General features: G+C 38.5%; 1 protein-coding gene across 1 annotated transcript in view; it reads right to left on the bottom strand.

The window, feature by feature from the left end:
- The window catches only part of LOC106877526 (RING finger protein 17), a 26,451-nt gene that overhangs the window by 1,445 nt on the left and 8,441 nt on the right, over positions 1-16,565 (bottom strand). Inside the window, exons 9-30 of the mRNA XM_014926452.2 lie at positions 16,154-16,254; positions 14,953-15,019; positions 14,554-14,602; positions 13,605-13,734; positions 13,280-13,351; positions 12,457-12,569; positions 11,554-11,631; positions 11,240-11,404; positions 9,943-10,102; positions 8,913-8,997; positions 8,349-8,420; positions 8,084-8,237; positions 6,958-7,064; positions 6,341-6,443; positions 5,310-5,485; positions 4,953-5,012; positions 3,997-4,054; positions 3,199-3,304; positions 2,447-2,534; positions 1,607-1,770; positions 813-975; positions 57-266 (exon numbers count right to left, since the gene is read on the bottom strand). Of these exons, the coding sequence (XP_014781938.1) occupies positions 57-266; positions 813-975; positions 1,607-1,770; positions 2,447-2,534; positions 3,199-3,304; positions 3,997-4,054; positions 4,953-5,012; positions 5,310-5,485; positions 6,341-6,443; positions 6,958-7,064; positions 8,084-8,237; positions 8,349-8,420; positions 8,913-8,997; positions 9,943-10,102; positions 11,240-11,404; positions 11,554-11,631; positions 12,457-12,569; positions 13,280-13,351; positions 13,605-13,734; positions 14,554-14,602; positions 14,953-15,019; positions 16,154-16,254 (2,481 nt within the window). The remainder of the gene's footprint in view (positions 1-56; positions 267-812; positions 976-1,606; positions 1,771-2,446; positions 2,535-3,198; positions 3,305-3,996; positions 4,055-4,952; positions 5,013-5,309; positions 5,486-6,340; positions 6,444-6,957; positions 7,065-8,083; positions 8,238-8,348; positions 8,421-8,912; positions 8,998-9,942; positions 10,103-11,239; positions 11,405-11,553; positions 11,632-12,456; positions 12,570-13,279; positions 13,352-13,604; positions 13,735-14,553; positions 14,603-14,952; positions 15,020-16,153; positions 16,255-16,565) is intronic.

Below are 16,565 nucleotides of genomic sequence, written 5' to 3'. Positions count from 1 at the left end.
TATATATATATATATATATGTGTGTATATGTATATAAAAAGGCATTGGTAACCTACCTTCTTAACGACATAATAGCGTTTGTCTTTTAATTCTTCAATAGCAAACTCACAAGCTGTCTGTGACCATTCCTTTTTGTCACCAGCTGAGATGTAGCCAGACAGATGGCACTTCATGGCATAGGAAGAATTCACCATAAAATTAGTAGCTAACATACGGATGCTCGATACCTGAACAATTTCCGTGTTGCCAAAATCTACGAAGAAAACCTGAAGTTGAAACAATGACATTCTTTTAATTTGATAATTAAAAAAAAAAATATTTAAGTTCAAAAATCAAATCAAATCTATGTTAGTATAAACTTGTGATATGAACAGTTGAGCAGAACCGTTAGCACACTGGCTGGACAAAATGCTTAGTGGTATTTCACCCTTCGCTATGTTCTGAGTTCAAATTCCGCCACGGTCGACTTTGCCTTTCATCCTTTCAGGGTCGATAAATTAAGTACCAGTTGAACACCGGAGTCAATGTAATTGACTCATCCTCTCTCCCAAAATGGCTGTCCTTGTGGCAAAATTTGAAACCATTATTATTATTACTATTATTATTATTACATCCTTGCTCTTTATGTTCTGAGTTCAAACCCAACCACATTCAACTTAACTGTTTATCCTTTCAGGGACAATAAAATAAAATATCAGTCAAAACTAGTGTTGATGGCATCATCTAATCTATTCCCTTAAAAATTGCTGACCCTTTACCTAATTCAGAAACAATTATTATTATTATTAAGGTGTGAAGTACATTATATTTACCTGTATTAAATTGCTGTGCAGGATGTCGTTAACTCTAGCTCGATACCAGCTGAATGGTTTGCCTTCCACTGGATAATAAATAGCATAATCACCACCTATTGTACCTGTGACGCCAGGTTCAGCCTCGGAATTATTATAATACTCTTCCAAGGATTCCATCAGACTTGATCAACAAAGAGAAGTAAATAAATAAATATATATATGTAAAAACCTAAAGTCAGGTGGTTTGAGAGGTGAATGTGTATTTATTTAACCATGTAGCATCCTTAAGATTATGACTGTTTTGCAAGCTTCTTCATGTAGTATTATGAAGGGGTGCTAAAAAGTTTCTGGCTTTAAGGGTATTGTGAAAGACCTGGTAGGAGGCCTAACCTTCCAAGTTCTTTTTCAAGGCTTTGTCAAACTGAAGGACCCCTGCAATAAGTGTGTGAATCTGAGAAGGGAATATGTTGAATAAAATCATAATTAACTGATCCTCCTGTATCTTCTTTTACCCAAAGCCAGAAACTTTTCAACAGCTCCTCACGCACATACATACATAAAGCCCACAATGATGGGCTTCCATACAGTTTCTATCTCCCAAATTCATTCAGTGACATTGGTTGGCCTAAAAGACACTTGCTCAAAGTACTGTTCAGTGGGACTGAACCCAGCACCCTGTAGTTGCCAAGTGAGCTTCTTAACCTCACAGCCATGCCTGCACCTATTACAATGATCCTTCCACTATTTTCAATTTAGTGCAGCTCTTGAATTATATCCGTAACAATACTGAAATGTTTTTAGCTGATACTCACCTCGTCAGTTTCGTGTGGTTTTCTACTGTGTGCAGATAAAACTCTGACAAACTATGGAATACACTAATGGTAACTTCTATTTGAGACTCTGACAGTGTTATGGGAGGACTCTTGTGGTCTACTGGGGGCTGTACTGGAATGGTACTAGACAGGTTGTCATTCTTCTGATAGGAAAGAAAAAAGTAATTGAGCTATCAATTGGTGGGATTAGGGATGGATCAATGAAGAATGAAATGGATTGAAAGGTAAAGAAATAAGTTTTGCTGGCCATATTTCTTTGCCACAATACATATACACACACACACATATATATATATATATATATATACCACTTAGATTATATAAATACACACAAACCATCTCTTCCACTAGAAACGCCTGTATATATACAATACATGTGCTTCTCATCCAATAGACACACGCAAACTTCTGTCTCACTAAAAATAACAACACACATATATAAAACCACACTCACAAACACAATGAGCTTCCATACAGTTTTCACCTCCCAAGGCATTTAGTTAACCTGAGGCCATAACAGAAGACACCTGCTCTCGGACACACAGAATTTCTTAACCACACAGCCATGCCTGCAGACAAACATGCACACATGAGTGTGTGTAGTAGTAGTAGTAGTAATGGTGGTGGTGAAGGTGGTTGTGATGGTGGTACCAGTAGCAAGATTTGAACTTAAAACCATTTGGTTTGGGTTTGGAGTTATAAACTAGTACATCGTTAAAAAAATAAATATGTCAATTTTTTGCAGTATTTTCGTTTCGTTTCCTGTTAATCAATTTACCGATTTCAGTTCACTTAAGAAATACAAAAAGGAAACATTACCTTCTCTATGGAGGGTTCAGGTGATAAGGATCCATTAATACTGGGACTTTCGCAACTTCTGTGGCAGATTAGAGGAATTTTGTCAGGTCTGAGGAAGACAAAAATTGAACTCATAAACAGACTTTTAGACTTAAAATAGACAGAGATAATAAATCACTACATTGTGTTACAGCTTGTTTCCAGATAGTGCTACAGACTGTCACAATACAATGTTACAGTGTGCCACTAGTGTCACCACCTGTCACTATATAATGTTACAGTCGGTTCTTACAATGTTACAAGCTGCCAATATACAGTGTTACAGCCTGTCACTATATAGTGTTATAAAGAATTCTTTCTTTTGGAACAATGTATCTGAAAGAACACAAAAGCTATAAATTCCAGTCTGCAAATATTGGTTTGAAACTGTGGCACTGGACCAGCAATTGAGGGGAGGGGCTAAGTCGATTACACCAGCCCCCAGTACTCACCTGGTACTTATTTTATCAACCCCGAAAGGATGGAAGGCTAAGTCAACCCCAAATAGCAGACAAATCCTTTTGGATAGAAAAAGTCAAAGGCTGCCTCCAACCTTTTCTCTTTTTTTATTCAAAAGGGATTTTCAAACCAATAACTACGTTATTTTAAAAGCTTTATGTGCTTCAAGAACCACTGTTCCGAAAGAGAATTATTCCATGCTCTCTCAAAAGTTTATGAATTCTTATAACACAGCAAAAGGAAAGAAAAACAATGCTGTTTCAAGGGTTACATACGCTGTTGCAGACTTCTTAGCATATCCCAATTCTACGATAGCTTCGTTGACAATCAAATTCGACTCTGTGTGCTGTAGAACCACTTCTGTATAGGAATCATGGACAGCTGTTGGTGTAGAAAGCAAAAATGTGATTTTATTCATCATTTAACAACATCATCATCATCATCAGTGTTTAGTGTCCATTTTCCATGCTGGCATGGGTTGGACGGTTTGACATGGAGCTGGTCAGCTGGGGAGTTGTCCAGACCCCAATTGTCTGTTGTGACATGGTATCTATGGCTGGATGCCCTTCCTAATGCTGGGTGTTTTTCTGTGACAGCAGCTTGGGTGCGTTTATACAGCACAGGCACCTATAAAGGACAAGCCGGTATGGAAAATAAACATTGCTGAAACCTGGAAAAAAAAGGGGGCAGATGATGTAGTTTAGCTCCAGGTCAGTTCTCATGGGGCAGAATGTCTTTGGCCAAAGGGAATCTAGTAGTGACCATTCTGTGTTTATTTAGGCAGAGTCTTTCTAACACAACATCATCCAATATGTCTTTTCTTGCTGTTGTTTAGCCTTGATTAACCATATGTCATCATCCCTGATTGAGTATTGAGTGACAGGAAGGGTCTCCAGCCATAGAAAATCTGCCTCGATAAATTCTGTCTGACCCATGCAAGCACGGAAAGATGGATGCTAAATGATGATGATGGTGAATAAGAAGCAAGAATGAATTAATTGCTACATCGTTAGTTTTACTGGATACAGAGAAGCAATATTTTAGTTTTTAAGAAACATCAACGTTCAACTTACCAACAACTTTGATAAGACATTCTTTCAGAAGAAAATTTTCAACTAACCAATTGGTTCCCTGGAATATCACCAAAAAAAAAAATTAACAAAATAATCCCATCTATATGTTTATTTTGCAAAAGATTCATGCTGACTGTGAAGGTACATGGCCTAGTGGTTAGGGGTGTTGGACTTGTGACTGTCAGATTGTGGTTTCAATTCCTGGACCAGGCAGTCAACATTTTCTTGAGCAAAACCTTTTGTTTCACATTGCTGCACTCCACTCAACTTGAGTTCCAGCGAGAGCTGAGAAGTTAACCCTGTGAGGGACCAGTGTCATGTTTAGCAGGTGGGGGGAGGGGGTTTGTACACTCAGCTATGCAAACCAGGTTAAGTTTGGCATTATGAAAATAAGTTTGAGAATATTGATTTCAAATTTTAGCACAAGGCCAGCAATTTTAGGAGACGGTTAAGTTGATTACATGAACCCCAGCGTTCAACTGGTTCTTATTTTATCAACCCTGAAAGGACGAAAGACAAAGTCGGTCTCAGCAGTATTTGAATTCAGAATGTGAAGCAGGAAAAAAATGTTGCTAAAAATATTGTCCAATGCATTAACAATTCTGCAAGGCCTGGAATTTGGAGGGAAGCAGGGTAGTCGAATATATCGACCCCAGCATTCAACTGATACTTATTTTAGTGTCCCCGAAAAGATGAAAGACAAAGACGATCTCGGTGCAATTTGAACTTAGAACATTAAGGCAGACAAAATGCTGCTTAGCATTTTGCCTGGCATGCTAATGGTTCTGCCTGCTAACTGCCTTAATTACCCCATCTGCAATATATTAAGTTTTAAATCATCATCTGTTGTCCTCAGGGGTAATTGTCCTTATGTGTGTGTGTATGTGTGGATATATGTATAATGTAGGGATATGTATGTATGTATGAAGAAAAAAGGCAGACAAGAAATGCATTACCATGGTCCAGTCTTCCTTGGAATCCAGTGGTTCTACATACGCCAATTTACAAAGTTTCGCCTTCAAAGAAAAAAAAAAATAAATAAAATGAATCATTGAAAATGAGAGGAAGAGATTTTGAGACATCAGGGACCAAGTATAAAAATGTAAAAGCCAATACGGGTCTTGTGAAACTTTTAAGGACCAACATTTAACTCCAGTTTCATGAAGTATATTTTCCATAACCAGATGTTTTTCCTGTTACCATGTTATTATTATTATTAACAAATTAAGATATAAAATAAAGTAGCTGTAAAATATGATAGTAATATTAATAACAATATGAGAAAGATGAACGTGACAGGAGTTCTCTCTTACCTGAATGGGTAACATAATAAACTTATCCAGTAACTTGCGGAGATTTCTGTACGAGACTATCTCTGTATTTCCATAGTCTACATAACAAACATTGACCATTTGTTCACCTGGTACATCAATAACTTTGGCTCGGTACCACATGTTATCGCTAGGACATTGACAAGCACACACCAGGTCTGAATAGAAAGTAAAAACATGAGTAAGAGACAGAGAGAGAGAGGGAGAGAGAGAGAAAGAGAGAGGGAGAGAGAGAGAAAGAGAGAAAGAGAGAGGGAGAGAGAGAGAGAGAAAGAGAGAGATAAAGTCACAAATTTGTTGGGGAAAAAGAAGGACATTTGAGAATCATCAATTGAAGTACTTGATTGGTATTTGATTTTATTGACCCTTGAGAAATGAAAGGCAATACTGTCCCAGTAGGATGTGAACTCAGAATAGGAAATAAATAACTAAATAACAGGTCTTTTGTCGAACCTTTTATCAACTTGGCTACCCACCACCATCTGTAAATAGTAATAATAATAATAAAGATTTCAAATTTTGGCACAAGGCCAGCAAGTTTGGAAGACTTTGGGGTAAGTCAATCACACTGACCCCCAGCACTCAACAGGTATTTCTTTCATCGACCTCGGAAGGATGAAAGGCAAAGTCAACCTTGGTGGAATTTGAACTCAGAATGTCTAGATGGACAAAATGCTGCTAATCGTTTTGCCTGGTCTGCTAATGATTCTGCCATCTTACCCAACACACTCTGTAAAGTGGTTGGCATTAGGAAGGGCATCCAGCCATAGAGACCATGCCTCAATAGACAGTTGGAGTCCGGACAGCTCCCTCCTAGCCAGCTCCATGTCAAAGGAGACAATTTATAGAATTGCAGAGGCTTCCAGGAAGCCTTTTACTTTCAACGCTGTCTAGAATTACAGAAAACCCAAAGACTGCTTCCTTTAGCATCCTCAAAATTAAATAATGTCTAAATCTACTGTTATCCAGCTTATGTCGATACAGGAAGAATGGATGTTAAAAAGAACAGTTACCTTTAACTGGACAGTAAATCACCCAGAGATCTTTGGTGTCTGCTTGGTAAACAGTCTGCATGTCTTCCATAGACACAGCCAAGTATTGGTATTCAATGCCCATCTAAAGTGGAGAATGAAACATAACAAAAGATTTCTTACAATCAGCTTCACATTGTAGAGGAAGGAGAGAACGAGGGTTTAATCAATGGTGATTCAATCAATCTGAGCATTTCACTGATGTCTATTGACACGACAAGGTTAAAAGGTGAAATCAACTTTACTAGTGTTTCAGCTGAGAATGGAGAACATAACCAGCCACAGCAAAGAATTTATAAACAAACTTTTAGATCAGTTCAAATAGGTTCAAAGGGCCATTTTCACTGGTTTACCATGCAGAAAATTCTTGCTTTTGGCAAAAGGTGTCAAAACACCAACAGTCATTTCAGAGCATAGTATGGGCCAATACGAAAATGTTATCTACAGGTCCTATGGAAGTTAGAGATAAACCCAGGGCCTATGTAGAATCTTACTGATTCAGGAGGTGATCAGTATAAATGAAACATAACAAAAACCTTGTAAAATTACTGCTAATTGATCTGAGATTAGTTTAAAAACGAAAAAGATATTTTACTTACTTTTTGAATGTAGAAATGCAGAGGACTTTCTGCATGAGTGACCATCACTTCAAGCGTCTCTGAAACGTATCTCGGTTCAGCGGAAGGGTAATCACGACTTGTTACATCTGGGAAACACAAAGAGAAATGATTTCATCAGATTATCCATCTTGGATACCAAACCAAAAAGACAAGTGTTTAACCTTTTAGCATTTAAACCAGCCATATCCAAATCCAAAAATTCTTGCTTATGTTCAAACTGACCAAATCTGACTTCTCACACATAACCTACAATGTCATTCAAAAAATAAGCAATAACATCAACGAAATGTTGAAATTACTAAAGTAACCTCAAAAGCTAAGTAAAAGCATGGTTGCTCTTGCTTACAGGCTCGTCCCCTGCAACTCTCTCCAGTTGAGCATCCCTAATCATGTGGGTTCATAGGTGCTGGTGCCACGTAAAAAGCACCCAGTACCCTCTCTAAAGTGGTTGGCATTAGGAAGGGCATCAAGCTGCAGGAACCATGGTGACCAGCTCCTGTCAAACTGTCTAACCATTGCCAGCATGGAAAACGGATGTTAAATGATGCTGATGATGATGATGAATTCAAAACAATGTGAATAAATATAGGCACAGGTGTAGTAAGAAGTTTCCTTGCAAGCCACATGGCTCTGGGTTCAATCCCACTGCACGGCATGGCACCTTGAGAAAGTGTCTGCTGCTATAGCCTCGGGCCAACTAAAGCCCTGTGTTTGTCATATATATATGTATGTATGTATGTATTTGTGTGTGTGTCTGTGTTTGTCTTCCATCCACCACTTGACAACCGGTGTTGGTGTGGTTATGTCCCATAACTTAGCGGTTCAGCAAAATAGATCAATAAAATAGTACCATGCTTTTTTTGTGTGTGTGTGTATATATACATATGATGGGCTTCTTTCAGTTTCCATCTATCGAACCCACTCATAAGGCTTTTGCAGGCCCAGAGCTATCATAGAGGACAGCTCTGGGCTTACCAAAGGTGCCACGCAGTAGGAGTGAACCCAAGACAGCACGGTTAGGAAGCAAGCTTCTTAATCACACAGCCAAACCTAAGCCTACTACATGCATAAATAAAAGTTGTGTACATAAAAAACTAAAATTGACCTTTAAGAAGCAACGAAGTTTCACCGGTGTCATATTTTGCATAGCCAAGGAACACCAGAGCATCTTGCAAGAATGTGGGGATGTCGTCTCGAATATGATTGTTAGGAGGTGTGCATAGATTGCAGTACCAAACACCATGTAACTCTTTCAATACCTGTTGAAAGAATGAAAAGCAGAGGTAACTCATATTAGTGCCCTTACTCTGCTCCAGCTGGGCTAACTAAACACTACAGACAACAACAAATGAGAAAAGAATGAGACTTACGGTCATGGTCAGTATTTTGGAATGAACTATTGTAGCAAACACCTTGATGGCCTCAGCAGACCAAACATCATCCTGGAGAAGAAGAAGAGAGAAAAATTAACAGATATGAAATGTAATAATCCTTTTTATTATAGGCACAAGGCCTGGAATTTGTGGGGAGGGGTAGTCAATTACATCGACCCCAGTACTTGACTGGTACTTAATTTATCAACCCTGAAAGGATGAAAGGCAAGGTCGACCTCAACGGAATTTGAACTCAAAACAGTGGCAGAGAAAATACCGCTAAGCATTTCACCTGGTGTGCTAACGATTCTGCCAGCTTGCAGCCTTAATAATAATAATAATAATAATAATGATAATAATAATAATAATGATTGATTTGGAGTTAGACTCAAGGGCAGGACATCATGCTAAGTGAAGGCATGGGAAGAAAATTTCTTAACCGCATAACCACGCCATCACCCATATAATTATAATCACTTGTGAAGTAGTTTTAATTATATAGGTGTGGGTGGAGGTGGAGAAATAAGACCTCAAGAAAATAAGATGACGAGACAGACAGACCTGAGAAACTGAAGTGATGCTTGATAGACAGCATTTGATGGCATATTCTGGTTCTTTGAAGAACTTCACTGGTGGCAGCAATAACCTAAAGAAGACAATAATAATAACAATAAAAATTTTGACACAAGGGCAGCAATTTTGAGAGGAGGGGTTGAGTTGATTACATAATCCTAGTACATTGATTGATACTTATTTTATTGATCTCCAAAGAATGAAAGGCAATGATGACCTCAGTAGAGTTTGAACTCAGATCGTAAAGAGTCAGAAGAAATATTGAATGCCCTGATGCAGTACCAGGCAGTGGCTCTCATGGCTTCTGGTCTTAACTAATTGGAAGTGTTATCATGTACATTGTTTTGTCTTGATATAAAAGATGGGCTACAGCAAATTTTCTGTTCAATACCACAGATTTGTTTGTCAGTTGCTTAACCATAACCAGCTGAGCATGTCCCTTGGTGGCTGACGATATGTGCATCTCTGATCACGAGCAGAAGTAGTGGGGGAGCATCATAGCCATGTGTTGAGAGGAATATTTTTTGGTTTTGAATAATTCACCTCTGGAAACATGGGTGTTTTATTTGACATCCTTAAACAACCCTTATTCAGGGAGATTTTGAGCAATCATGTGGTTCTGTGTTCAGTTCCACTGTGTGGCACCTTGAGTAAGCATCTTTTGTTATAGCCCTGGGTCGACCAATGCTTTGTGAGTGAATTTGGTCGATGAAAATTGTATGGAGTCCTGTTGTATGTGTGTGTGTGTCTTTGCGTTTGTCCTCCTAATGCTTGTCAACCAATTTTGGTTTCGTTAAGTCCCTGTAACTTAGCAGTTCAGCAAAAGAAACTGATGAAAAAAAAAAATACTGAGGTTATTTTGTTAAACTACACCCTTCAAGGTGGTGCCTGAGCCTGACCACTGTCCAATAACTGAAACAAGTAAAATACAAAACAATAGAAGTCTGTTGGGATGGTAAATGTAAAGGCCAATGGAACGACCAACCAGGTGAAATGCAGGTAACATCCAGGTACTTACTTGTTCATATGTAATATCTCTGAATTTCCATAATCAACATAGAAAACCTCTACTACTTTGATATAAGCCTTCTGTGTATCATCAAAGACAGTCTCAACCCTCTTCACCCGTGCACGGTACCAGTTATTGTCCAAGGAATACTGGGCAAAAACAAAGTCGTCTGAGAATAAAGAAAAGATAGAGAATGCAACAGAAATGACAGGTGCTACCAAAACTGGTCGTTATCGCTCCACAGACAAACTGAAAAGCGAACATACAGGTCAGTGTTTCTTAACCATTTTTTGCTCCTGGACCCTCTATGACCCCTATTTTACTCAGGTGGGCCCTCATAACCATTCAATGTTTCAAAAAGAAGCTATTATATTTTTAGAATATTATTGGGAATTTTATGAAAAAATTGTTAAAATATTTTGCGTAATTTAGAAGTCTAAGCAATTTATTGCAGTGGGCCTCCCCCCACCAAGGTTATATGATCCCTAAGGTCCATATGGAACCCGGTTGAGAATCACTGATATACGTGATGTTTTAACAGAGTGGTTCATAGACTTTTTCAGGCCTGCCACCCGCTTGGTTCTAAGACCACATTCCTAGTGGTCCCTCACCCCCACTCACCATCACAGACGTAGATCATTTTCTGCAGTAAATTCAAAACTATTTCACAAATAAAACTCAACCTAATTAACCCTTTATTTTGTTGGGTATTTTTTTCACATCCATTGCCCCATTTTGGTCACCCCTATTTTAACAGATGCGTACTTATCTCCCATTAACAACAACTTTATTTTCACTGGTTTGCATTTCTCCATGCAGAGAGGAGACAGTTCAGAAGACAAACTCAACTTGCTCATAAGTCGAAAGTTCAGGTCTACTCTGCGTGTGTGTGTGTTTATGTATGTATATCATGTGATTGTCCAGACTATCAGATGTTGTTAAATATCGCTGATCACAATGCACTTTGCATCACTTTAGCTTTCAAATGATGACAGGTGAGAAGGCCAACATTTCCCCTGATCAGAAGTCTAGTCCGTTGCAGGGTTGTACCCACTTACAGCTGAGAGGACTGGGGCAATGTGGAAAAGTGCTTTTCCCAGAAAACACAATCCACTGCTTAGTTCGGGAATTGAACCGACAATCACTAGATCAGGAGTGCAACACCCTAACCACTAGGATGATGATATATATACATATATATATATATATATACTTTATTATAAACCATGTGGTTGCACAGCAAGCTTCTTAACCACACAGCTATGCCTGAGCATGAAGATAACATATAAAAAAAAAACTGATTTACCAAGATTTACATCTAATAACAAGTTGTCTTTAATGCCTGATGCAGCCAAACACCAATTCTCTATCTGTTTCATCAATGTCTTCAACTTCTGAATGTTTGAACATTTCTGCACCATGAAGTCAGAAGGGTTTCTCAAATGCGTCACCAACACTTGTTCAACTTGACCTGAAGTGAAATATCCAAAAAACAGAATCACCATTATTCTGTGTACAAATGGTGTATTTAATTTTGCTGGGTTCAAGCAAAGAACAACCCCCCCCCCCAAAAAAAAAACCAGGTTTAAAATACTAAACTTAAATGAAAACAATCCATACCAGATATTGATCTTTGTAGCAGGTGGGGTCGTCTCAGTGCTTGCTTCTCACAGGAGGGTTTTGGTTCCGGTTCTTTATCTATAATGGACAACCAAAATACAGAAGATCAGAAGAGATGAAACCATTTAATTATTGTTGTTGTTTTTTTTTTTTACACACATTTCATAAACGATAGCATTGTTGTTTTTACATGTTTATAATGAAACAATCACTGGATCCCTACATTTACAAACATAATGGGAAGACAGGTATCAGTGCAACTCAGTGACAATATACTCTGTGAGATATTTTTGTTTAATAGCACTTGCTGATTGTGTTTTCACATCAATATACACACCACTTGAAAAGACAGGATGGTCATAGCTGGAATGTGCTTGACAAGGGTCTGTTCCACAAGGGTTGACCTAGGACTAAGCAATAACAATCGCTATTGTTATCATTATTATTATTATTATTATTATTATTATTAAGGTGGTGAGCTGGCAGAATCATCAGCATGCTAGGCGAAATGCTGAGCAATATTTTGTCTATCGCTATATTCTGAGTTCAAATTCCACCGAAATCAACTTTGTCTTTTGTCCTTTCGGGATCGATAAAATAAGTATCAGTTGGACACTGAGGTCAACGTAATCGACTTACCTCCTCCCCCAAAATTGCTAGTCCTGTGCCAAAATTTGTAATCATCATCATCATTATTATTATTATTATTATTATTATACACACTGTGCCCCATCTTCTCCTACATGAGGTCCTTAGTCATCATCGTCAAACAAGCTGTAATTTCATCTTTCAATTCTATGGACACAATATGAGGCTGGGTGAGGAATATAATCAAACCACAATCTTCAGACAGTAGTTTGATGGTCTGCTACATAAAGCTACATGTGACATCATCTTACTTACCAAAGACCTTAGGATATGAAAATAACTGGAAGCTAAGAGTGATATCTTTGCTACTCTCCAAATCTTCCTTAGTGATGGCTTCTGGAAATTCTTCAAGTGATGAGATTAAATGCCTGTGGTAGGATCAGAAACATCAAAAGTTTGAGTTAACTTCTTTACAATAATTTCTCACACATTTTTAGTTAATAATAATAATAACAACAATACCCACACACAGCCAATGACTTGTTGCCTTCATATACACATAAACAATCATAGAGGGACACACACAATCACACAAGGGTACACGCATGCAATCACACAGGGGTACATACACACACAAAGTTACAAAGAGGTATGTATGTATACACAATACCAAATAAGTGTTTATATCATACGCACCCACAAATACATACACACACACACACATGGAGCTCTACACACATACATTGCCTAATACTTGTTTATATCATATGCACAGACACACACAAAAATCAGAGAGATGAACACACACATTACCAAATAACTGCTTCCATCATATGCAGACACACATACACAATGTGTAGGCGGGTGGCTTAGTGGTAAGGGTGTTCGAGTCATGATCGTAAGATAGCGGTTTCAATCCCTGGACTGGGCAATACATTGTGTTCTTGAGCAAAACACTTCATTTCACATTGCTCCAGTCCACTCAGCTGGCAAAAAAAATGAGTAACCCTGCAGGGGACTGGCGTCCCGTCCAGGTGGGGAATACATATGCTACTGAAACCAGGAAACTGGCTCTTGAGTCAGTATGACTCACAAAGGTAAATTTACCTTTACCTTTACACAATTTCCAAATACTTACTTGTGCTTTTCATCCATCTCAATGCGTCCCAGACTTCCAATACGTTTAACAATGTCTCCATTTGGAAGAAATCTAAAGAAGAAAAATAAAGAAAAACCATCACAACTCAGAACAAACTTTAGAGGATTGCTATTCGCTAAGGACCCACCACAGGGTCCAGTCCATGTTGTGTGGTGGTTTACATGGTACCAGTAGCATGTCTCATTAGTCTGTGGTGAGATCCCTGACCAGATTGTAGCATCATAAATTGCTGGCCTAAATAACAAGATAACTAAATGAGAAGAACAGAACAACAAGGAGGAGAAAAATCTCAATGGACACTTACTGGAACGATGCTTTGTCATTTTCAGGCAATTTCAGATAACATGGAATATTTTCTGCATTTTTGATGGTGTTTATAACTTTCAAGATATTGCCATGGATTTCTTCAGTGTTATTTAACATCTCAACAGCAGCTGCAGATAGAGGTAGAGGTCAAAGTTTCTAATCTAAACTAAACCATAAATACAATTCTGGATATCGTAATCATAAAACAACACACTCAGCCCTTTTTCTACACATACACACAACTAATGAAGGGACAGCAGTAGACTGGTCTGTATTTCAGTGCCCACTGCCATCACCTTCTTTCAGATGTTTTGCAAACAACTTGCACAAGTAAGTCCTACCAGTCAAAAGCTCCGCAAAGTGTTTGGGGTCATCAGGAGAGAATGTGTGCCATTTCAGGGCCTACCTCACGACAGCATCATTATGCACCAGCCACCCTCACTGATATGAGGCCCCGTTTGCTGGATCATATATATATATATATATATATGCAGGCACAGGAGTGACTGTGTGGTAAGAAGCTTGCTTCCCAACAACATGGTTCTAGGTTTCTGTGAGTGCTACTACCATGCAAATGGCATCCTTCATTCCAAATGTTCTGTGAAAAGATGTCTGGAGATGGGGATATATCACCTTACTTGGAAACAGGTGAGGGTTGGTGACAAGAAGAGCATCGAGCCGTAGAATTTCCTCCTCAACAAATGCTGTCCGACTCATGTAAGCATGGAAAAGCAGATGTCAAGACATTGATGGTAATGATGATATACATACAACAGACTTCTTTCCGTTTCCGTTACTCAAAGACTGAACCCAGACTAGAAACCACATGGTTGCAAAGCAGGCTTCTTAACCACACAACCATATGCACCTACAGTATATAAAGTAATACAATGAAATATGCAAATACTGCTTTTTCTCAAAAACACAACAAACTATAAAAGACTTACAGTTAAAATCAGATTCCAAATTCTTCAAATCTTCAGTCAATTGTTTTTTCTGTAACAAAAAAAAAAGTAACAGAATGAAGAAAATGGCCTGGAATATTCTGAATAATGATTTTATTCAATTTACTTGTAAACCATAATGGAAGAGTTTATGCAGTCAGGTGACTGGTTCACAGAAGCCATCCCATCTCCCTAAAATTATCTACGTTTCACGAGACATCTACTCACAAACATCCCATAGCTGCACACATCACACAACCACCTTATCCTAAACTAACCAGTGTAATACACTATATAATCATGCAATCATAATTAATCATGATGCTGCAATTCTACAAACCAAACCAGACAAGTGACTCAATAGTGCCAAGAAAGCTATTACGATACAGAAATCTTACTTACAAAATTCTCAGATTGGAACTTATTCTCCTCAAATGTTTTAACTGCTTCTTCAATTAACTGCATTTCTCTGAAACAGAATGGTAAACAGCATGACGCCATAGAACAAAGAGTCCACATCTAAGTTACATGTCCTCCTCCTCCTCATCATCATTTTAATGTCAAATTTTCCGTGCATGTATGAGTCAGAAAGAACATTTTGAGGCACATTTTATATGACCGGACGCTCTTCCTGTCACCATACCTCCCCTGTTTCCAAATAAGGTAATATTTCCCCATGATCAGACATAGTATTACAGAAGACTGGAAACAAAGGATATCGTTGTCTTGCAAGTTTCTTGACAACATCACCAGTGCTGGTGGTGCCACATAAAAAGCACCTGGTACATCTTGTAAAGTGGTTGGTGTTAGGAAGGGCATCAACTCATAGAAACCATACCAAAGCAGACAGCAGAACTTTGTGCCATCTTGTGACTTGCCAGTTCCTGTCAAAGTGTCGAACCCATGCCAGCATGGGAAATGGACATTAAATGATGTAAAGTCAACAATATTTTATGACAACAATGACGGTGTAGGTGTTGCCACTGCTACCACCATCATCATCATTTAATATCCCTTTTCCATATTGGCATGAGTTGAATGGTTCAATGGTATCTGATGAGCTGGAGGACTGTTGAACTCCAATGCTTGCTTTAATAATGTTTCTGCGGAAACAGTGTTGTTTCCACCCCACACATGGCAGTGTCACTAACTGCAAAGACATACCCCTTTGACTGAGTATGGGGTATAAGAGAGGAGAAGGTGGCTTTATGTTCGATGCTGAGGGGTTGAAGTATGACAGGAACAGGTGTCTTTGATGTAGTGGTGGAGATACATGGTTACCCTGCATTACATAAGGGTGGGCAAGCAGGAGTAGCTAGTAAGAGAGACAAAGAAGGTGGTTGGTGAGATGTTGGAGAATTGTGTCAGGGAACAAAGTGAGTAGAAGAGAGAACAGGGACAGAGACCCTGGAAGGGTAGGTGAGTACGTTGGCAAGAGTTTGAAAGGAAAGAGGCAGATAGGATGATGGGGAGATACAGGTGAATGCAGTGAATGGTTGAGTGATGGAAATAGGATCAGGAGGAGGAGGAGGAGGTGATAAGCAGCGGTACAGAAAGGGTGGAGAGCAGGTGCATAAATAGAGTGAAAATACTTTAGTCTCACCTCGTTTGTAACTTTGCATGTAAGAAATGGAAATATTCATGGATTGCTTTGCTGACTGTCACAAGGTGTTCTTTATCCTTTGATGCCAATGTACATAGTCCCTGAAGACAAGACAAATAGTTAAAAAAAAAAACATGCTGGGTATGAGACGTTCTGGCATGGCCATTTTGGTGCTGCTGATTTCATACTAACATATCTGACAGACATTTTAACCCTTTCGTTACCAACCCAGCCAAAACTGCCTCTGGCCCTGTAGTACAAATGTCTTGTTTTCATAAGTTTTGAATTAAAATCTTCCACCAAACGTTAGTCACAATTTATGTTCCTAACACTTGCTTAATGATAACTAAGTTATTTTACTAAATTCTTTGTTATATTTAAAATTAATTGAAAGAAACACAAAGCATCTCAA

This window comes from Octopus bimaculoides, chromosome 24, assembly GCF_001194135.2.
Source record: "Octopus bimaculoides isolate UCB-OBI-ISO-001 chromosome 24, ASM119413v2, whole genome shotgun sequence".
Taxonomy (NCBI): domain Eukaryota; kingdom Metazoa; phylum Mollusca; class Cephalopoda; order Octopoda; family Octopodidae; genus Octopus; species Octopus bimaculoides.
Note: the sequence above shows the minus strand (reverse complement) of the source record. Positions and strands in the feature narration are given on the sequence as shown.